The 24,603-nt window shown below is 33.8% G+C and overlaps 2 protein-coding genes across 2 annotated transcripts; both read left to right on the top strand.

Moving 5' to 3' along the window:
- Positions 1-6,290: 6,290 nt before the first annotated feature.
- Positions 6,291-16,693, top strand: LOC128221145 (uncharacterized). Its single transcript, XM_052929601.1, has 4 exons — positions 6,291-6,359; positions 8,900-9,021; positions 11,658-11,949; positions 16,499-16,693. The coding sequence occupies exons 2-4, from the start codon at positions 8,935-8,937 to the stop codon at positions 16,567-16,569; spliced, it is 450 nt and encodes a 149-aa protein (XP_052785561.1). The 5' UTR covers positions 6,291-6,359; positions 8,900-8,934; the 3' UTR covers positions 16,570-16,693.
- Positions 16,570-23,037, top strand: LOC128222310 (uncharacterized). Its single transcript, XM_052931289.1, has 7 exons — positions 16,570-16,621; positions 16,716-18,013; positions 18,551-18,595; positions 20,150-20,179; positions 20,486-20,611; positions 21,497-21,646; positions 22,838-23,037. The coding sequence occupies exons 1-7, from the start codon at positions 16,570-16,572 to the stop codon at positions 22,895-22,897; spliced, it is 1,761 nt and encodes a 586-aa protein (XP_052787249.1). The 3' UTR covers positions 22,898-23,037.
- The last annotated feature ends 1,566 nt before the right edge of the window (positions 23,038-24,603 follow it).

Raw genomic sequence — 24,603 nt, 5'->3', positions numbered from 1 at the left:
AGGATCCCAGTGACAGTAAACTCGATCGTCAATTCCGTAATTTTCGACAGCTCTTTTATTATATTATGGTACATTATATAATAGCTCGTCATTCGTTTAATTCTTGCAAATAACCATAAATTAGGGCTACGTCTGCAAATTTAATACCCAAAATGCTTTCAATTACGTTTATACGACTTTCTTGATGTTTTATTATTATTAAATTCAGAGAATTACAAGATTTCTAAATAAAATGAACGATATTGTCTATAACAGTCTAGTGTGTATTATCTATGTCAGGCCAAACGAATATGGTTTTAATGATTAGTTTCAGAACGTAACAAATGATTTAAAGGTTAGTTTCAGGCTGTACCGAATATATTCGATGTTAAGCGTCAGACCGTTCCAAGTGTGTTGCATGCTTATCATATTGACATTACAAATTGATTCTCTGTTAATTGCTTTTAAACTTAACGGATTACATATCTATATAGGCCAGCCCATACCAAAATAATATGTCCTGAGTATATAACAGTTTTTGCTTCAGTGAAATCCAATGAATTTAAAATGAGTGTTCCACTCCTATTGGTCTGAAACAGTCCCGTGTGTATTTTTGGAGTCAGGCCACTCCAAAATTTCAATATGATTAGTTTCCAACCATATCAACTGATTTTTAATATAGTTTAAGGCTGTACCAAACATATTCAATGTTAAGCATTAGACCGTTCCAAGTGTTTTGCATGGTAATCATATAAATATAACAAATTGATTATATGTTTTGATCGTACCAAGTTCAATCCTACAACAGACGTTATATACACTCATATATGTACAAACATAATATGCTTATCGTTAGGTAATACCAAGAGAGTCGAAGTCTGGTGTCAGACCGTACAAAATGTTTCTATATTTAGCGTCAGGCTTACCAAAATGGATCTATGATAACCGTCATTGCCTACCAATTTGAATATATTATTTTCGTCAGTTTGAAGAAAATCGATTTTTTTTTATGTCAAGTCAAATTTAGATATGTCAGCCCATACAAAAACAATATGTCCGACGTCAGGAGACACTAAAGTTATATGTCCGCCTGCAGGTCAAACCAAAATAGTACGCCTGACGTTAGGACATAATAAAATGTATCTAATGTCAGGCCAGATTTAAGTGACATGTTCGGCGTCAGGTCATACCGAAATAATATGTCTGCCGTCACACCATACCAAAACAATTTGTTTGATGACTAGTCATACATTATTAGATATATATTCTATATCAGGCAATTTAAATTGGTTTGTATGCATCGATAAAATTTTTACTAAGTTGCATATTTCAATAACGTTTTATATAGATGTTAGAATTTTACCAAATATAATTTGGGTTCCATTCCCCCACACAGCTTCTCAACAAAAGTGCCTGTTTCTGCAACCTTGAAAATAATTAATTCATTTAAGTATTTATGCGAAAAGCTACAGAAAAGCTACATAAACAAGCTCAGTAGCAAAAAGTTTAAACATATACATAAGGTCTCAACTGTCATCATAATCGAGTTTTGAATAAGTACAATATTCACATATGATGTGGCGCAATTATCCTAGACTCCAACTACCTCAACCAATTTATATGTGATCATATGATATATTATAAAATTATTTAATAGTATCGAACACTCGACAGAAACCCTCTTTTTGAACCGCGTCATTATGCGTTGTTCCGTTTAGATAAGTGAAAGTTGAGATTGTCAGGGGACGTGGTGTTGTCTGTTTGGTTTAGAAACTTTGTTCGTTTAGCAACAGACACACATAAGTTAACATGAGTGCTGAAATTTAAAGGCATTTTTTTTTTAAATTGTGTCTCTCAATTTTAGAAGTGTTTTTCTTTGTAGACTACTTTCCTTACGCGTGTTTTAAATATTACAAGGCGAGAACTGTAATGGGTTATTGCTAAATTAAAACGAAATATATTTTAAAGCACGATACAAAATATACATCATAATTCATACGTTTTGGTTCTTAACTTCTTATACTGATAGTCTATAAATAGCTTCTGTTCAGTTTCATTACCACAAGGTAAAACCTTCTGTCTTGCACCAGATGAAAAAAAAAATCTGCAGTGTTTTCGCTGATTATTGCAATATTTCATGAAGCCGAATATTAATCGCTTTTACACGGTACTTGTCAACATCATGCGATATGATTAAACTGTTTATAGGTGCAACGTATGGAAGGCCGGAGTTCACCTTTCCGGAGATCATAATTTTGCCTATATATTTCAATAGAAAAAATATTATCCCCGGGAATTAATTCTCCGGAGATCATAATTACAATTATCTCCGGGATTTGCACACAAGAATCCCGGAGATCATAATTATGATTATCTCCGGGATTTTCATACAAGAATCCCGGAGATCATAATTATAATAACTCTTTAGACTTTAGTCAGAAACCCGGAGATCATAAGAATAATCATCTCCGGGAATTGCAACCAAGAATTCCGGAGATCGTAATTATTAGATTTTTCCGGGGATAATTATTGACCTAGTCCGGACTTATTTGACCTACTCCGGAGTTATTTATAACCCGCCGCTCAGTTATATTTTTCCGGTGATTTTATTTGACCTTTCTGCAATCCCGGACATAATTGACCTTTGAAGTACCGGAAATGATGTAAGCGGCAGTTTCAGAAGCATTTCCATCCCATTCCTGCCGAACACTTAGAAGCGAAAGGTTGATTTATTAAACAGTTACTGAGTTAAGAGAAAGAGTTTTGATTGTGAAGTTTATTAGAAGGTAATCTTGTTTACTACAATTCTATGCACGACTTAAATGCTTTTCAGGTTTAAAAGAGTTGGAACATAGCATTGCTTTTGCAAACTAGTTTTATTAATTGTCTCTCAGTCTCAGATCCAACACGTGGTTTAGATGGTGATTTTTGTGTGTGCAGCGGTCTGTACTGTAGGTTTTATATTTTAGATAATGGAATATTCTTGAAATAAAATAACTTTCTCTTTCTCTTACATTTGCTGCTAAGTGCCAGATTGTCATTTATAAGGGTCATTCTGTCTATGCACCAGTTAATGGTAACCACAGCCTCCCCCCCCCCGGCCCAGGAAACAGCATGAACTTTGACTTTCAGTACAGCCAAGCCCGGGTAAATCCCCGTCCTGCAGGGACAAAATGCTGGTAAAATCTGCGTAAGATGCCCCTAGGTAAGGTGCAATCATTGCCAAATACCCTGCACTGCAGGGCCACCTGGAAGGTAAAAACACAGCCCAATTTCTCAAGCTTTCCCTGGTATACTCACAGACATGGGGGGTGGGGCATGTTAGTCAACCTTAATGGCCCTCAACAACTCTTTTGATGCTTTTGTTTTATTATGGCAGACTAATGACTTCAACCATCCCAGCTAAAAGTAGCGAACGGTCCTTGTGCAGAGAATCCTTGTGGCAACAATTTTGAAATTAAACCTTTGTTATCTTACGTGATCAGCTGTTTCTTTTTTTGTATGGGGGTGGGAGGACTTGATATATTTATACTAAGCCACCTTCCTGTCCAATGGCATATCCATATCTATTTACTAGCTTTTCGTCTTTTTTATTTACGAAAAGGGGAGTTTTTTTACAATAACTGGGGAAAAATATACACTTTTCTGGGTGGGGAATGGGGCGGAATATCGGGCCCAAATTTGCCATATAAAAGGGCAGGATACACATGCTTTATTGCATAATTATTGCTTCAATTAATGATACTTAAGTGCATGACATGATAACCATGACTTCAAGCATGCTAAAAACATATTGTGAAAAAATAAGACTAAATTTATGAAATTCGAACTTGAAAATCGTTCATTTTCATCACATTCAGAGATCAGTATGAACTATTATCTGTCATGATTTATTGCAATACATATTTACACCCCAAGGATTGATCTTTTTTGGTTCTTTCAAAGGGAAAATAAACTAATATTAAATCATTTCTTTATTCGCTGGAGACTAGACAGCTTTTTCTTTTAACTGTAAAATTTCCCAATTTTGGCATTTTCACGACGTGAAATTTCCCAAAATGTCTAGGGTCTTTTTCCCAAAATGGGCAGAAAAAGCCCTGAGCTGGTATAAGCTGCAATGTCCTACTTTTTGGGGTTTGTCATTATATTTACAGAATTTCTGGCCAGTCTGTTGTCTTTGGTTTTAGTCCAAATAATTGTACGTCGACGGATTTTTTTTTAGATTTTTGATATGGCAAATCCTTCACAGGGATTGGAAGAATCCCTTATAACACGTCTATTATTTTAGACTATCTTTGATTTATGATAGAAAGTATAAAAATTCCAAGTAAAGTATAACAATTTCAAGTAAAGGGATACAAATTAAGCTGGATGAGTCACCCGATGTGACTTAAAATTAAATTGGGCATGAACAATTAGCAAGAAAGTTGATCAGTACATGACCAAAAATTAAGCTGCGCAGATAATAATTTACACTTTGCTGTCATTTTTCTTTAGGGTAAAAAAAAATGTCAACACAGGACCTCCTTTTCACAAGTCGAACTTCGAAAGTGGAAAGTAGCAAACCTGATTTTGCGCTTTATAATAGGTTTCCCTCAGCCAGATATGGTATACCATGATATGTGGGTGATTTACTGTGTCTGCGTAACTGGCACGACCTGCAAGAGGTTCTCCAATAAAGGAGATGATCCATGAGTCACATTTAAGTATCTGTTGCTGTAACCCATAAAAAAATTAATGGTTAGTCTTTGGCAAATAATTGTGCACCATTAGGCCAGGTGATCATTTAACAATTGAAGGTAATACATAAGGAAACCTAAGCATTATTCTAATATATACATATTTTAATCATGTGCACAGGTATGCAAAAGGTTTATTGTTTATTGTACCTATATATTTTTGTGTGACATGCATGTACTCGAGTCATTGCTATTATTTTTTGGTTGCTTGTCTAGAATTATATTTTTTTTTCTCAAATTAACGATGTAATCCTCTTTTAAATCAAATACCCAATGAAGATATGTAAACCAAAAATAGTCAAACATATTTGGGTTATGCCAAAAATTAAAACAATGATTTTAACCAATCAAAACTTGTTACTCTAGACAAAGATAGTATTTCAAAATTAAAAGATAAAGGATAACTAAACAAATTGGCGAAGAAAAAACGTTCATCCAAATTATTAAGTTTATATTTTAGAGCTGAAATAAACTACATTCCATTACTAAAATTGTAGAACATTGTTTATTACTTTTCAGAAAGATGTATTGCCACATATGTGGAAAGGAAAGACGTGGAGATGCCCAGTTTTGTGCAAGCTGTGGGACCAAGCTTGATGGCATGCAATTGTAAACCTTCTCTGATAGTTCAAACTAACTGTATTGTCTATTATACACATTTAAGGGTTTGAATCTTTCTTCCCCCTAATCTCTGGAATTCTGACATGAAAATATTAAATTCCTGCTAATACTCAAGACTTAAAGAGCAAATTTTGCATAAATATTATAATTATCTGCAAACTAATGACAAAAGATTGCCGACAACAGATCAGAATGACGAAAAAAGAAAAGCCATAAAAAGATCAATATTTGAACTTAATATAAAAAATATGCGATCTAATTTTTTGTCAGCAAACTTGTATGACTGGTTTCTGTAGGTTTTCGCAGAAATTTGCTCATTCAAAGACAAAAAAGTAATTAAAAAAAAGTTGTCAAAACGTTCAATCTGTGAAAGTGCAGCTTAAAGTTGTCATCTCAGTTGAAAACATCATTTATTATCTCTGCATTAAAACTTTGGATATGTATTCCCATCTATCTAAACTACTAAATCAATGAAGTTAGATAACTCTTATTTGAATATATAATGCAAATAATGGGCCTTTATTAATTAGAATTCTGTTTGAGGTTCTGCATTTGAGCTTACATAGGATAATATCTCAGCAACTACTTGATGTATTGCATTTAGTCTTAATACAATGGTGCTCAACCATCCAACTTACTTAATTAGCCAAGTTAGGTAACTCAAGGTTGCATTTAATTAAAAAAAATGCTTTTTTATTCAACTAAGAAATTCTCGTTCAGGTTTTGCATGGAAGTACATTTAAGCTAATATCTCAGTAAATACATCATGTATTGCATTTAGATATGTATTAGCAGCTACATACTAAATCAATGAGGTAAGACTTCATTATTATTAAGTATTGAGTGCCAGACAAGAAATACATAACAGTTCTCTGAAATACCTTGTCTTATCTTAACTAAATTATTTTAAATGCATCAATTTGAAATTAATGTGTTTCATATTTTTTTAAGACATTGCCGCAGGGGATTCAGGGTCAGTGAAGGAGAGGCGACCGAGTACATGCTCAGAGCAAGAACCAAGTAAGATTTAGTGTAACAACCAGTTCAGATAACAATTTCATTTTAAATAGTGTGAAGAACCATTGGACCAGAAATGACACACATTTTAAGATATTTTTCTATATTTCTTGTAGTTTATAGGACCAGGATGGGCCATGAATAAGTCTCCAATGTTTTTAAATAGAATACTGCACTGGGTAGCCAAATATTTTAATATGCTCTCTAGCATAAGTCATGGAAATTGGACGTTCAGATGAACAAGACCTAATTCTTTTACTATATTGCTTGGCATCAAATTTTTTAACAAGCCATGCTATATGGTGTTTTATCAAGCCCAGAATTTACTTTACTAATGCATGGCTGATAGGCTTGTTTTATTTACAACAAGCACAACAGCACTACAATTTTCAAATAAATATGCAAGTATTGTCATTAAGTGTATAGGAATGATCAATTGTTCTCAAATAAGGAACCCTAGGGTGCCCCATTACAGGTACTCATTAACATGCATAATTGCTACATGTTCACACCTCATGAGATGATATGGCACATGCAATGACCATGCTCCTAGATCCAAGGTCTCTATAACCAAATAAATATTCTTTGAATCTGAACTAGGAAATTAATGGCAAAATTGATGCAAACAAATGGCAAAATTTATACTCCAATATTGGGTAATTGTTTTGAAGAAATATTCCGTAATCGAAATGAATCGGAATATATTAAAAGATCTAGTAAACTATAACTATTCGCTAAAGCCAGGCATTTTACCCTTCTTTGTTTTTGCAGTTCACACAACAGATTCTGATCCTGATTATTCTTTTTAATTTCCCTATCCCAACAAAATGCAATTCATTTTGAACAGAAAAACGAACAATCTCATGTCCACTGCATTCCTCTTTGTAAACAATGCGAGATCTGACCAGCGATGATTAAATGACGCTAATTGATAACAGAGGGGTTTTCTGTAGGACGAGCAGCCTCGTTTGGGATTGACCTTTACTAAATATAACTGGAAAATCAAAACCAATTAATATAACTATGGAAAAACAAAACCAACAAGGGAACTTTTAAAGCGACTGTACACCAGATTGGCACCAAAAAAGTTTTTTTTTTCTGTAAAGAATCTCAGGACAGTTATTTAATATAATCGGGTTTGAACCCGTGTCGCCAAAATTGCAGTCCAGTGTTGTATCAACTGGGCTACGAAGGCTTACTACAGATGAGCCGTATATTTTAGCTATATACCTAACTTGGTAATATCGCGTGAAAACATCGACTAGCCATTCACGCATAAGGAATGAATTCTACAAGGTAGACATATCCTTAATCTTTTTAATGGAAAATACGATAAAACTGGGAAAAATAAATAAATTGTAAAATATGTGGTACATCAGTTGGTGAGTTTCAATGCATTGTACACATTAATACCAAGTTAATGTCTGTTTTCAACATTTTTTTCGCAATTTGCGCATAAGGAATGAATTCTACAAGGTAGACGTACCCATTATCTTTTTAATGCAAAATAAGATGAAACTGCAAAAAAAAAAAATATATTGTAAACTATGTGGTACTTCAGTTTGTGAGTTTTAATGCATTGTACACATTAATACAAAGTTTGTCACTTTTCAACAATTTTTTCTTGCAAATTCATATGGTGCACAGTTGCTTAAAAAATTCAATTGAAAACAAAAGTGGCTTTTGACTCCTTTTTTATAACAATACAGGAAATATATTTAATAAAGTGCTATACCATACAGTAACGTTTCTAAGCACAAACGATATATTGACACGCAGAAAACAGTGGCAAGCACATGTATGTAAGTAGCACATTGCGTTCATATCGTCACTGCGATTTGAATTCTATTGCAAAATTAATTGGAACTCTTCTTCCTTAATTGGCCAGGTCATTTATATTTCCCTGAAAATATTTGAAACTTGTTTGGTTTCACTTGTCTTATAGCCAGTTATTGTATGATTACTGGGTCTGTTTATAATACCCGACCATATGCATAAGATGCGTTTATACTGTGTCATAATGCACCAGTCAATTGTTATCACGCCCCACTCTTCCCCAGGTCTTGGGAATAGTGGGAACTTCGACTTTCGGTCCAGCCGACCCCGGCTAAAATCCCCGTCCTGCGGGGACAAACAGATGGTAAAATTCCCGCCAAATGCCCCCGCACTCCGGGGACCCTAGGTAAGGCCCATCCCCCTCTATATTTAAGGCAAACACAAACCCACATTATTCACCCCACACTGAGGGACCAACTGAAAGGTAAACAAAATGGCCCATTTCCCTGGCTATCCCCAGACCTGGGGGGACCGTGGTTACAATTAACTGGTGCATAACATTCACGCCTATGGCATTAGGGAAAATTGTTGTATGAACAGATTAGGCGAAAGGTTTATTATCTTATTTATACAATAAAAAACACATCAAATATTTGTATAGTGATTTGGACATTCAAATACCAAACAATCAATCAAAAATTTGAGTATCTGTTTATATCTTAGTCTAAACCACTATTAACCCTTAAAAACAACATGAATTATTTCAGCTTTGAGTTTGAAAGAAAGGCTCGAAGTCTTCAGAATGAAGCAGCGTCCTCTACAAAGTAACACCAAAAGAGGAAGGAAAGAGTCCACTCACACTACTGGCATTGTAAAGAAAGGGAAATTTGTAAGTTGACTTTACTTTTAGTATTCAACTTATTGCAATTTATTGTACCAAAAGCTGAAGAGGAGTGCATATAAACTCATTTTTCTCAGGAATAGTTCTCCATAGCAACTGACCGGGTTTCTACAGATCTTTCTGGAAACCATTTTTACCAAGTCACATAATTAGACTCTAATTAAAGCATTGTTCTTGTCCCAACTCATTTTAATAACCACTAACAAAAATCAAACATGACTTAATTGAAAAGCCTCAGTTCCAAAAGGAGATAAAGCATATAAGCAGGCCATTTCGGTCAGGTTGTCAAAAATAAGGGCCTTTGATTATGTTACTATTTCCCATCAACTATTAACTATTTATCTTATTATCACAGAATAAATTTAATCCTTGATGCATCAATAGGCATAGAGTTGCAAAAACTTATTTCACAATTGTTGTGAAAAAAAATAAGTTTTAACTAATGCTCCCTTTATGAATTCATAAAGTTACAAAATTAACTACTTACAATGGTACCAGGGTGGATGGCATAAAATGGGTTCTTCCCCCCACCCCACCAAAAAAATGTAAGCAATTTGTAGTATGAGATGTTGCATTTTGAATGTATAAAATTACTTTTTATCTTATTTCTCTGATATAGAAGAAGTAAATTTGAACAATGTGAGGGGCGTTGCCTGGTGCACATCCCCCTCTAGTGCAGTCAGTGGGTACAATGGGCAACTTGTTTTTAAGTATTGGTTCTATCCTGTCAATCTAAAGTAACTGCTTGTTATTGTTTATTCAGTACATGTACATTAGAAGATGCGATAAACTTCTTTTTTACTATTTTAAAGCTCATTTAATTATATACCATATGCATTTTGATACTGTCCTTATAACCAAGTCTTGAGTACTGCTACTAAAGAAGACTAGTTCAGTCACTGGTTGGAAATAACAAATATAAACATTTGTTTCCTTTAAGAAACATGATTGTACTTATAATATTTAATTAATACTGGTCAAAAGCATAGTTTTGATTCATTGTCTCATGTTGTGTTTATGCAGTCTCAAATGACTACAACTTAAGAAACGTATCTTATTAGTATACTGTACTTTTAAAAAAAACATAGTTGATGTTTCCATAGCAACCTTTTAAAATTGAAATGAAATGACTGAAAGATACATAATTGTGGAATGTTTATTTATCAATCATGCTCCCATTCAGTAATATTGTAATATCAATTTCATACTGGACTATTGTTTTGTGATCCTTTAAACAGGGTATCAGGTCTCTGCCATTAGTATATTGTTAACTGTTCTTCTTTCCATAGCTAAGTATCACTAAAAAACCGTAATGTAAATTTTTATTTGCTGAAAATTATTTATTATGACATTAAATTAGATAAAGCAGATAAATATGCATAAAATAATGGTAATGTAGTCAATAAAAAAACCTGAACATTGGTCAAATTCTTTAACTTTGGTATGAATATCAAATAAAGAAGATTGGTTGCCATGGGAACATGCAGAATAACTTTCTAACAAAGGTTTTTGTTGCTTCATAGTATTGTATTCTTGATCTGAACACTAAAGCTAGAAAAAACAAATGAATGACCATTGACATATTTGCTTGTTTCTCTCCAATAAACAGCTGTTTTTCAATTATATTGTAGCACACGCCATATAACAAATGTTGTCCAAAATAAACCATAACATAAGTTTTCATTTAATTGCGTTTAATATCAGTGTGAATCTTCATTTACCCAAAAATTCTTCAATTGGTGGATTTTATTGATGAACACAAATGTGTTTTTATGAAAAACAATAGCATATGCAAAATAAAAGTATAATTTTTAGAGAAGAAATTGTCTCCATGGTTACCGTGGAATCAATTTCAATTACTGATAGCTTAATTAAAACTTTAACATTTCAATATCACTGTCTGAAAGTTTGAATGCTGTAGAACAAGTATTATTCAAATTGAATTCCTTTAAAGTCAATGGGTGATATATTTAACATTCACTCAAAACAACTCAGCAGTGAGAACTGAACTACACTTAAAACATTGCAGCATGGTAAGGGTTAAAAACAAAACCGGAGCGTTATCCCGCATGCGCACTGTGAAATTATCTGTTTATTTATAGATTGATGACGTAACTATAGTAAAAAACGTCAGCCATACTTTCGCTTTAGTGTGTGCAACGTATTAATAATAATATAATTTTTACATTACCTTTTAAGAAATTGAGGGACCCCAAATTAAGCAATAGATAAATAAAACGCTATTTATTAATTGATCAGCTTTTATCAGTCAAAAATAAGTGTCCCGACGGAATTCCGGACTTCGAAGTTCAGGTGACCCTCCCGAAAAATTGGTGTCCCCGGGATCCCAGGACCCCGTTAGTGCCAAACACTGCAGCCCTAAAAACCCTACTTTACACTCTTTGAAATACTTCCATCTGTGATTGAGCAATTAAATTTAAATATGAATTTGAGGACATCTTATTTTACACTAAAATCTATCTTGTAGGGTAAACAAGTACACACTGATACTTGTGAATATCAATTATCAATGTTATGTATGTCTGCATGTTAAAAGGGTGTGTATAAACTATGTATATAAAAGTTGTAACAGACTAAATTATGTTTTGTATTCACATATTCAGGAGCTTAGCGTCTTATTTCTGGACGGTGGTCACCACATCCTTAAAAGACTTTTCCCTTCACCGACTGGACCGACTGGGACCTTGACAATTTCTGTCAGTGAAAATTCTAATTCAAGTGACTGGTTGAAGGCAATTAGCAGCAAGTTCATAAACACTTCATTCACCCTATGTACACCATCTGGATGTGGATTCCAGGCCATTGAACAACCAGTTGGGCTGGAATTTGTGAGGGATTTAAAGAAGGCTAAACACTACAAGCTTCTTCGTATCTATGTTCAAGCCGACACAAAAGGTAACTCTTAAGTTCTGTAAAAAATGTATGAAATAGAAGTAGCTTCAATGAAATGGGAAATTATTTTGCAGGTTAAAATTGTTATTTAAAAGAAACTCCGGAAAAAGGGGGAAAACTGAATTCTGTTTTTGGGAAAAACTGGCGATTTATTTGGAAAAATGGAGGCTTTTTGGCGAGGGGAAAGGGCCGATATTTGGCCCTACAATTAGCCCAAAAATCACTGCTATTAAAGTAATATTCAGCATTATGTTGAATGTCTTAAACTACCAGGACAAATTTAAATACAAACTAGAAAATAAATATATATTTCTTTTTTCTTTTACCAAATATATAATCTTAGGAAAATCTTCCAAAGTAATTCCAATATGTTAACAGTATGTTATGAGAACTATATATATGGCTCAAAGAACGATATTAAATCTTTTTACTCATATAATAAAAACTGCAATTGGACTGGTCAAAGAATGTGTGGAGTCTTCTTGACTCGACACACTTTAACCACTCAAACTGTGTTCATACCCGTATAGTGACATCAGTCTCCCAATTCATTACTGATAGTTGAACTCTGTTCAACAAGAAATGCAGACATGTCATTTGGGGCCATTATTTTATTTATTTATAAGATACGCAAGATAAAACTAAAATTTCAGTAAAACTTAAGTGTTTTTATTTGCAAGTTTCTTTAGCTGACCAAAAGTATGAAAAAAACAATGAGGCAGTACTATGGACAAGGATGAGATCAACTTTTCTTGCATACCGGATGTGTGTTTCCGGCCATAAGACCGGTGCTGGAGAAACTCATCTTACACCCCCCATGTAAGATGAGTCACGCGCAACAACGTGCCACTTCTTATTTCTTTTATTGTATAGTTTATGAAAAGTATATTACGCAATTTCTATAAAGCGGAATCAAAAATAGTATACAATACTTTTAATTAAAATTGAAGATAAATAATTAATAATTGTAAAAGCGAGATTTTTGTAGGAACTATTTGACGTCGATGGTGATTTAAAATCACTGCGCTTTATGACGTCAGCACGCGCTTTTTGGTGAAATGTACAAAAGTGCGTTTTCTACGTCAATTTTTTCACAAAATCATGTTTTTAGGTATGCAAGAAAAAATATCAATCATGTTTTTCCGGTCCGGATCGAAAAATCCGACCCAATGGCACGCTGCGTGACCGATAACTCGGCAAGCCTCGTTATCGGCTTATGCGCGTGCCCTCGGGTTGGATTTTTCGATCCGTACCGGAAACACATGATACTTATATGAATACTTGTCCAGATACCAGAAAGTTCTGACCATAAAGTACCATATATGTTTGCTTTTAAAATTGGTTTTGTACGGAGATCATGAACATGAATTTAGTTTACAAAGGTACTCCTAACATTACTGAGTAGTAACCTTTAAATCAATTTAACCATAATTTAAAGAAATTTGCCTATATGTTGTTTCAGACAGGAATGAACTAATCAAGGCCTTCAGAAATGAAACAGTACTAATTTGTTACACTTTGTTACAGAACAGTTATTGTTGAAGGTCATTCAGCAAAATGATATTGTTTTGATGAAAGGAATTTGACACAATGAATTCTTTTATGCAAATCTTATATTATTTTTTATATAGATTCATCAATGGTTTGCAGAAAATTTCCAGTTAAATAACTTAATGATAGGCAAACCAAACGGTTTACATATTTGTTGTTTATGATATAAATATATATGAGCAAATAATGCATAAACATTTTGAGCAAATATTGTTTTACTTTATTATTGGCTGAATGACCAACCCATGTTTATGTTTAGAAGAATCCGGTTAAAAGTTGACAAATGTTGTTTTTAGCTCCACTGGCCAAAGGCCAGAAAAGCTTATGCGATGGTAATGTGTACGTAGTATGTGCGTCCATGCGTCTGTTAACAATTTCTTGTTAACGGGATACAGCCTTCAGTTTTGATTGTATCTTGATGAAACTTGCACAGTATTAAGATACCAATTAGAGCTTGGTTCCTTTGGAAAACCTGTTTCTGCCTTGTTCTTGTTTAAAGCCCACAAGCCATTTTTTAGCTCTAAGTGTCTGTAGATCGCGCATTCATCTTAACAAAGTTGGTTGTGAATGTTAGTTAAAGTTATGCACCTTTGGTCATTACTGGCAACGCCTAGGATTAACAGGTTTGGTAAACTTAAATTGGGAAAGGTTTGAAAATCTTTTTGAGTGTTTATGCATCCATCTCAGCACAGTTGCAATAAATATATATATACAGTTTAATGCTTTATGATCAGTCTTCTTTTAAATTTCATTGTGATTTAATTTTGAAATGCACTAAACAGTGTGAACATGTTGGTGTGAAAAATTGTGGCCCTGCCAGAATAAACTAACATTTAAATCTGTATTTTGGATGAACACTTTAATATCTGGGCTTTTTCTTTCCATTTTAAGAAAAAGACCCATGACATTTACAAAAACAAAATAATCAGTCTCCTGCAGAGAGGAAATTGTTAAAAAATAGTTTCTTTTCCCCTTTTAATATGAAAATGCAAGTACATAGGGTAAGATACCAAACAAATAATTTCAGTATAAGCTGAATTTAGCATGGACCACATCATTAGGAAATTTTCATATCCTTTAAAACAATGTTGGTTTTAGTAAGGTGCATACCAGGGCTGGATAATTAAAGAGAAATAATTAATAGTTAAGCAGCTGAACCACTATACCATGAAAAATTAAATAAAAGAAGCGGATATTTTAACATCTTGACTATACTAACATGAAAAGATAATGTCAATCAACCAATCATGCAACTACAAAGCATGAAAAGTTTGTTTTTAAAAAATGATGTTTTCAATTTTAACAATTACTATGATTTGTCACACCTCATTTTAATGTTTCTAGTTCTGTTTGTGTTTCTGTTTTATTGTTTACATTAACCTTGCACCTAATTTATTACTTGTAATGAGAAAAAGTATAACAGTCTCTGATGCTTTAATGTCAATATAAATTACTAATCTTGCACATTACATTTAGTGCGTTAATTATCAATTTTATATTATAATTTATTGTCCACAGTGGGCTTTATTTCTTGACATTTTAAGCTTTACTGGCCAAAGGCCAGAGGAGCTTATTCGATGGTAATGTGTACGTAGTATGTGCGTCCGTGTGTCTGTAAACAAGTCATGTTAAAACGACACAGCCTTCAGTTTTGATTGTATCTTGATCCGCCCATTCATGCCTAGATTATGGGCCTTGATAGTTAAAAAAATCAGTATGTCAGTAAATAATTCTTCGTTAACACGATACAGCCTTCAGTTTTGATTGTATCTTGATTAAACCTGTACGGTATCTACATATCCATGAGAGCTCGGTTCCTTTCGAAAACCAGCCATAACCGCCCATGCATGCCTTGATTATGGGCCTTGATAGTATGAAAAAATCTGTGTGTCAGTAAACAGTTGCTCGTTAACACGATACAGCCTTCAGTTTTGATTGTATCTCAAAGAAACTTGTACAGTATCTACATATCCATAAGAGCTCGGTTCCTTTCGAAAACCAACTAGATCTGCCCATGCATGCCTAGATTATGGGCCTTGAAATGATTAGATTATGGGCCTTGAAATGATTAGATTATGGGCCTTGATAGTATAAAAAAATGCTATTGTGTAATAAATGCTTGCGAACATGATACAGTCTTCAGTTTTGGGTATTCAAATACCCATAAGGGGTTGGTTCTTTTCGAAAACAGTGATGTTGACCACACAAACCCAGACAGGAGAGCATAGGCCCTTTTGGGCCTCTTGTTATTTTAATGTGCTAGTATCAGTCATTTTTCTTGAACCAAATTTTGTTTGGAGCATAACAAAAAAACTAGACAGAGGAACTGATTGGAACTTGGAACATACATAGAAACAAAGTTGTGCCTATTTGCATGAATAATAATTGTTTGGGCACTTAATTTCAGAGTTATCTCACCTCATGATTTTTTGTTTCTTTTTAATGTAAATTTTGGATTGGCACTTATTCCGAAATATCTTTTCTTTAAAAATAATACAGAAACATTATACATAGATAATATAGCCTTGTGAAGTTATAGAACTAGATTTTTAAGTCTTGGTTACTTTTCTTTTTTACTTGTCATTTATTTAAGGTAAATTTTGTCATGGCATTGACTGAAAAACACTCCATAAGATTGAAACATAGTACATAGAGTAAAGCAATTTGAAGTTGTGTGCCTTAATAATAACTCTTGGGCTAATTGTTTCTCGGCTATTTTCCCTTATTTGTTCTTTTATTACAGAATTTTGTCCTGGCATCGCACTTAAAAACTACTTGAAGAAATTGATTTAAACTTGAAACATATAGAGACATTGATGTGAATTTTTGCACTTTTCAAAGACAATTCCTCTGGGTCATTTAATAGCATAGTTATCTCACCTGTTATTAAAAAAATAGGCTTGGAGAAAAATATGTATTTTAAAAATCTCTTTCCAGTAATTATCATGGCTAAACTTTAATATGTTCAAAAGAAACTCATTTGATACATTACGTATTTCAGGAAAGGCAAACTACTCACACCATTTCACTTCAACAACACAGCCCCCCATCATCACCCTCAACAAACACTGAATGCGACAGCAACACAATACAACAGCCACAAACACTCAAAAGAAAACCCACAGCACAAGACACACATCACACATTGCAATGTATTAGACAACCCACTCACACCATTTCACTTGAACTTGACAACACATCATCATCACCCACAACAGATTTCACAGATTACAACATCAACACCACACAAGCACCAACACTCAAAAAGAAAACTACAGCACAAGACATACACAACACATTGCAACACTTTAGACAGCGCTCTCACACCGTTTCACTCGAAATTGACAACACATCATCATCACCCTCAACAGATTTCACAGATTACAACATCAACACCTCACAAGCACCAACACTCAAAAAGAAAACCACAGCAAAAGACAGACACAACACATTGCAACACTTTGGACAACCCACTCACACCATTTCGCTTGAACTTGACAACACATCATCATTACCCACAACAGAATACAACACCAACACCACACAAGCACCAACACTCAAAAAGAAAACTACAGCACAAGACAGACACAACACATTGCAACACTTTGGACAACGCTCTCACACCATTTCACTCGAACTTGACAACACATCATCACCCACAACAGATTTCACAGATTACAACATCAACACCTCACAAGCACCAACACTCAAAAAGAAAACTACAGCACAAGACAGACACAACACATTGCAACACTTTGGTCAACCCACTCACACCATTTCACTCGAACTTGACAACACATCATCATCACCCACAACAGATTTCACAGATTTCATCACCAACACCATACAAGCGCCAACACTCGAAAAGAAAACTACAGCACAAGACAGACACAACATATTGCAACACTTTGGACAACGCTCTCACACCATTTCACTTGAACTTGACAACACATCATCATTACCCACAACAGAATACAACATTAACACCACACAAGCACCAACACTCAAAAAGAAAACTACAGCACAAGACAGACACAACACATTGCAACACTTTGGACAACCCACTCACACCATTTCACTCGAACTTGACAACACATCATCACCCACAACAGATTTCACAGATTACAACATCAACACCTCACAAGCACCAACACTCAAAAAGAAAACCACAGCAAAAGACAGACACAACACATTGCAACACTTTGGACAACCCACTCACACCATTTCACTCGAACTTGACAACACATCATCATCACCCACAACAGAATACAACACTAACACCACACAAGCACCAGCACTCAAAAATAAAACTACCGCACCTGACAGACACAACACATTGCAACACTTTGGACAACCAACTCACACCATTTCACTCGAACTTGACAACACATCATCACCCACAACAGATTTCTTTGAAATTAATACCACACAAGCACCAACACTCACAACACAAGACAGACAACAGACACTTCCAGACAACCATTTTTCAACACCAAGCTGTTCATCCCCTTGTCAGGTATGTTTGTATTGCAACATTCATTCACGTTTTGTCACTGGTTTTATATAGTCATATTGTAGAACATAATTTTTTTCTCGATCTTGTTAACTGCTTTCAAACAAAGTTGAATTCTGGTCATTAAAATGAAATATGTTGTTCTGGAGTTTGTTGCATGTGCACAGCATCAAACTGTTTCAGCACATTTTCTTTACTTAAAGTAATGTACCCAAAAGTGATATGAAGGAAGCATGGTATATGATGACTTAGAAAAAACTGTATCCAGGGCTTTTTCTGGCCATTTTGGGAAGCACACCCTAGACACTTAGGGCAAATTGGCCTGTGGGTACTATAGAAAAAGTTCTGGTATCCTATAAATAATTTAATGTAGAAGGGATTTTGCATCCAATATTGGTGCGTTAATACATGAACTGCGTTAAGTATTTATGTTTAAGTTGATTTTATGTTATTTTCAGTTATAAACAGTCATAATTATGATAATAAAGATGATCCCTATGATAAATTTTAAGTCTTTAACTTTTATTTGTTCTGTTTTAGCCTCATCAGGTCCAAGCAGAAAGGGATATGCAAGACTTCTTTAAGGTAAAGAGATTAATGTTTCATTTCATTATTCTCTGACTGAATATGCATGATGATCATGTTGTAGTAAAAAGAAAAATTCAGTCAGAGTCTTCACCTGTCTGTCTGTCTGTCTCCTAGTTTACCTGCCCTGAACAATTTGAGTGGTGAAAGCGAAAAGGTTCTATCTGCTTCTTAATGTCACTTAGAACCTTTTCGCATTCAGCCCTCGAATTACAATCTCAGAAAACAACATAAATGCTTATGTTTTTAGTTCCAAGAATAAGGAGGGCTATACTACCCAGCATCACTGTTTGTTCAAGTTTTAGGACAAGTTGGGATTTTCACTTGTCCAATACCATTCGATCAATTCCGTGAATACTTTAAACAGTTGTTGTTGGCCATCACATAATGAAATTAAATAGCTACATATTATCCTTTATACAAATTGTAGGCCCTGATTGACTATGGAACTTAGGTTAAAATTTTATGGCAAGTTTGGATTTTAATTAAAACAAATTTAAACCCTTCATTCAATTGACTTTTTACTTAACACAACTAATGATGACCATCTTACAAATAAGGTTACATAACTCCATCTAAACTTTGTTTGACTCTTTTCTTTTTTTTGACAAGGACATTTTTTTACATATTGCTTAATCAGATTTTCTCAAAAGGAAAACAAATTTTGAATATGACTTTTATCATTGCTTGGGCTGGCTGGTGGGAGGGCAGGATCAACCTCATTGGTTAATTTGTGCTAGGTTTGACATCTAGTGACCAAACTTGGTATATAGGAAGAGTTTATGAAGACCTTTAATGGGATTGCGTTTGAGACCAATGGGATCAAGGTCAAGGTCAATGCTTAAATGAATAGAAAAATGGTTGGTATTGAATATAGGGCCAACACATTGCAAGCAAACTTGGTTTATATGCTGAGTTATAGAGACATTTCATGAAATTGTGTTTTGGGCCCCTGAAAGTTATGGTAACTGTTGACTTTTCAATTAGATTTTTGTTGCTTTTGACAGGCACATACATCATTACTTGTAAGTCAAAGTGGCATAGTCGAGCGTGCTGTCTTATGACCCTTCTGGTTGAGCATATGTTCAGTCATTTTGCCAAACAGCTACTAAAATAAGTACAAGATGACCAAAATGATGTGAAGTGACAATTGTGTATGAGCAGATTATTAGATAGTTGATTTTGTTTTGTACAAACATTTTGAAAATGTGCAAATCCTGATATACTTTAATAGTAATATACCAGTGATTTGCATTCGGAAATCAGTACCATATCATTTCTTTTAATATTACAGAATTAGATTATTAATGAGACAAAAAAGTATATCACTGATATGTTTCATTTGGAATCTTGAATATCTTAATTTTTCTTGTTGCTCAACTCCATGACCAAAATAGTTATTTTGCTGAGCCTCGAAGTTTGCATTCATGGCAAAAGAAAAACATGCTGTATTTAGTAGAACTTTGACCAAATACTACCTTTGTCATATTATATAATTCAAGTATTGAAATAGTCCACAGCAATCGAGAATGCATTACTTTTCTACTATTTCAGCTGCAGAGTAAACTTGAAGAAAGGCATAAAGTAAATATTTTATTCAATTGTCAATGATATAACTGTTCAAACCTGATTTATGTTTCAATTATTCTGTCTATGCATTTTAGACCCTTTCACTGAAGTGTTGAAAAGCATAAAAATTTGACCTTGTCCATCTGGCCTTTTTCTGTCCAAAATTTTGTCTTTCATATCTCCAAAAATATGTATGGCAAAATCACTAAAATTCACAAGAAATTAAAATAATAAATTCAATAATAAATATATATTTGAAAGATTATCGGGATGTTTTTCCCAATCTGCTTCAGTAATTAACTCAACATATATGTTTTACAGCTGGCTGAAAAAAGATTTCGACACCGAAAAGTACCAACCAGCAGGGGAAGAATTATAACAATTGTACATGAGGCCCATGGGGGAAAAAGTGCCTCGTTTGTTTCGTCGGAGGATGACAACATACAGGTATGAAATTCCAAAAATTAATAAAATTCAGTAAAACTCGTGTTACGACTTTTTGACCATTTTGAGGCAGATTTGTACAATGATCACCTCGATAAAAGACATCAAAGGGACTGTCTCACAGATTTGCACCAAAAAAAGTTTTTTTATGTAACGAATCTTAGGACATTTAGCTAATAAAATGTGTTACGCTTTGATATCATAATTGTAAAAAAAAAGGTACCAAATTAAAAAAAATTGTGTCGGAGACCGGGTTCGAACTCGCGTCGCCAAAATTGAAGACCAGCGTCTTCCCTACTGAGCTACAAGACTTACACTAAACGGGTAGCATAATTAACCTATAAACCTACCTCGGTAATATCACGTGATAACACCGACTAGCCAATCACCAGGTAGACATACCTAGTAATCTTTTTTAAAGGAAAAATATGAAATAACTGCAAAACTTAAATAAATTGTAAACTATGTGGTACTTCAATTAGTAAGTTTCAATGCATTGTACACATCGATGCCAAGTTTATGTCATTATTCGACAATTTCATTTTTTTCCGCAATTTTATCATCTGTGAGACAGTCATTTTAAGGACTTATGATTTCCATTTTTCTTTAATAGGCGCAGTATTGACTGTGCTTAAAACTTTTGTAAATGAACAAATTTGGTTTCATTGAAATTACGTGTGTGTTCAGTGTTGTTACATGTGGTGAAAATGGATATATTTATTGCAACATGCTTGAAAATAAATAAATGGTCAAATTAAGCTGTGTGACTAGTTATAATTTGATTCATTAACATAGAAATAAAAAGTCTGTGAAGCAAACAATTACAAATGGTGACAGGCAAGAGTTCCATATCCTAATGAATGCAATCAAACAATTGATATCTTTCAGGTCATATATGATTTTGCATGTAGTGCATTTGCCGGGGAGATTCTGCCGCCAAAATTTCAACTGGCCAACATTGAGGATGGGGAAATTTATCCACAGAGAAGTCCCATCACTACCTCAAAATTGCCTGAAATTTTGACAATTGTAGAAGAGGTAAAATTTTGAATGTTTTTCATATTTTTGGATACACTTGCATATTTAGTTGTTGTTTGTTTTGCGTCCAAAAGTGGTGTGAGCTTTTTTAGCTTGCCTATTTGAAGAATAAGGAGGGCCATACTACTTGCCGCAACATTAGCATCCAGGTCTGTTTAAGGTTATAGAACAGGTTGAGATTTCACTTATAACTCCAGAACCCTTTTTCAATTCATTTAATACTTCACAAATTTGTTCGAGATCATCTCATAATAGGTTAGGTAACTCCATATTATCTTTTGTACAAATTATGGCCCCTGATTCACTATGAAACTTTGGTAAAGTTTTAGGGCAGGTTTGTTGGGATATTTATAAATAACTTCAATACCTTTCTTTCAACTGACTTAATACTCAACAAAAATGTTCATGACCAACACACAATAAGGTTTAATAACTCCATATTATCTTTCATACAAGTTATTGCCCTTGATTGACTTTGGAACTTTTGGTTTAATATAAGGGCAGATTAAAGTTACAAGACAAGTTGGGATTTTAACTCTAAATGCAAAGTATATTTCTTGATTGACTTTTTTAAATTTTATTCTTATTTTTTTGACAGGTATACTTTAATATACTAAATCAGGTTTTCACAAAGGGATATGGTCATGGTCACGGTTACTGTTGCTAAAAATAGAAGAATGGTTAGTACTAAATATCTTCAAGTAAGGATTGAATTAGTGTGACCAAACTTGGTATATAGTAGGACAAGGTTATGGAGAGCTTTCATTGGACTGCCTTTTAGCCCCCTAGGGTCATTGTTACTAAAAATAGATTAATTTTTGGTTCTGATTTGTAGGAAGATGGTATGGAGGTCTTCCATGGGATTGTGTTTGTGGCCCTTATGATTATGGTCACTATTACAAAAAAAAAAGCAGTTGAAACAGAATCTCTTCAGCCAATCATTAAAAACCAGTTGTTTTTTATCATCAGAGTTCTTGTTTATTTTCTAATTTGTTTTTTATTGCTTTTGACAAGCACATTTCTCCTAAATAATGATACTTGAAAAACTACTTTTAGGATTTTTAATGATCTTGAAACCAAGATAAAGGGGCACCATGCAGAAATCATGTGTGCAAGAACCATAAACATATCTTCAGTTATTAGAAAATGTCTTCTTGTGTTTTTTTAAAACGATGTATTGATGTTTTTCAGGATTATACAATGAATGAAACAGTCACCAACTACGACGAAGTTTTGTGGACCGTGAATTAACTTTGCCAGTAGCCACTCGGAGAAACAAAGTATTTTAAGTTGACACATTTAACACACAACCAAACATAATGTGTTCATGCATTTACAAACGTGAATGAGGAAAAACTGAGAGTACTTCAGTTAGTTTACTTATTCATTCTACAGCCATTGTAAAAAAAGTTATTACAAAATTATTCATCACTCTTGATGGCACAGATGAATCTGAGTGTCGTCTTGTGTTGTGGAGGAAACCGAAGTCAGATTGCCACTAAAGCAGAAATCTATTCCCTTAGTCCAGAAGAAGCTACATTGTTCATGGATCTTGAAACAACAGAAAATAGATTTTTCAATATTGATAAAACAAAATAATAGCATTTAGTGTATAAAGTGTTATTATATACAAACTGAATTAAGGTAAAAATTGTGTTAATTTTGAAAACTGAATGGTGTGATATTCCTTGGAAAAACTGATGTGCATAGTTTTCAAAAATTGAAAAGATAAACAGTTTAAAAAGCTGATTGAATATCCAAGTAGATATTTGTGTTGAACTGTATTCAGACACTACATGAGAACATCAAGGATGTGAAAACAAGAACATTAAAACTTAGTTTTTAACTTAAGTATATGTCTTGCTCTATTGTTGCTTTGCGACCTGTTAAACAGTTAGTTTGAAGTTCAATTTTATTTTATATTTTATATACTTATTCAATATGAGTGACATTGCAACTACTTTGCAAGTAGCTTTAAATGACAAGGTCCAGTGCAATGTTGTACTCCAATTGCAGTCTGGAGAAGAATTTTTTTGTCATGATATTATCTTAAGTTTAAATTCATTTTATTTTTCAGCAAAACTTAGCAAAAATTGGTCTGGTAACTCAGCAGAACCTAGGATCATGTGCATAGAATTTAAAGATGAGATTGTCATAGGTGTAGTAAAATTCATGTATGGAATTAATTGTACTTTGTCACTTACAAATATTGAAAGTTTTATAATGTGCTCAGTTTTTTATGGGGTTGATTCGTTAACAACATTGTGCAAAGAATTTCTAATGGAAAATCTCAATTCTCAAACTGTTTTCAGATTTCTTAGTTTATCTTGTACTAATTCACTTGATAATGTCAAAATACTTTGTTTAACATTTTTGGACTCGAATTTTGAAGAGTCTATGGCAGCTTCTGATGATTTTTTTTCGCTATCACCTGAAGTTATCACTCAAATAATTCAGCGTTCTTCACTAGGTGTTCAAGAGGAGTTTTTGTTTGATTGCTTAATTCATTATTCTGACAGTGTTGAACATTTTGATTGGACTTTGATTGTAAGGTTTATTAGATTTTTCTGTATGACTTTAGAATATTTTATATGTAATTGTGTAAGGATCGGTATTTTGTCTTCTGATGTTCAAAATAAGGTTTTGATATATTTATCTTCGCCTGATATACACATTTCTACTTTGTCTGACATAGGTTTATGTACTTCCCCACGTACCATTAATACAAATTCTGACCTATTTGCTAGAAGGTCTGTTCGGAGGTCTGAAGGCAGCACCTGGCATACAGATGCTCTGAATGGGGATAGAGTTTTGTTTATGTCAGATAGAAAACTAAAATTAAAAGCTGTCCGTGTTTATGGTGTGCCTGAGGCTGAACTTTTTATTTCACTTTCCATTTATGAGACTGCATCAAAATGTTTACTTGCACAAACTGAAGGTCATGTAATTTTCCAAGA

The sequence above is a fragment of the Mya arenaria genome, chromosome 16, assembly GCF_026914265.1.
Source record: "Mya arenaria isolate MELC-2E11 chromosome 16, ASM2691426v1".
Lineage (NCBI taxonomy): Eukaryota > Metazoa > Mollusca > Bivalvia > Myida > Myidae > Mya > Mya arenaria.
The sequence above is the reverse complement of the archived record's forward strand: the minus strand, read 5'-3'. Positions and strand labels throughout refer to the sequence as shown.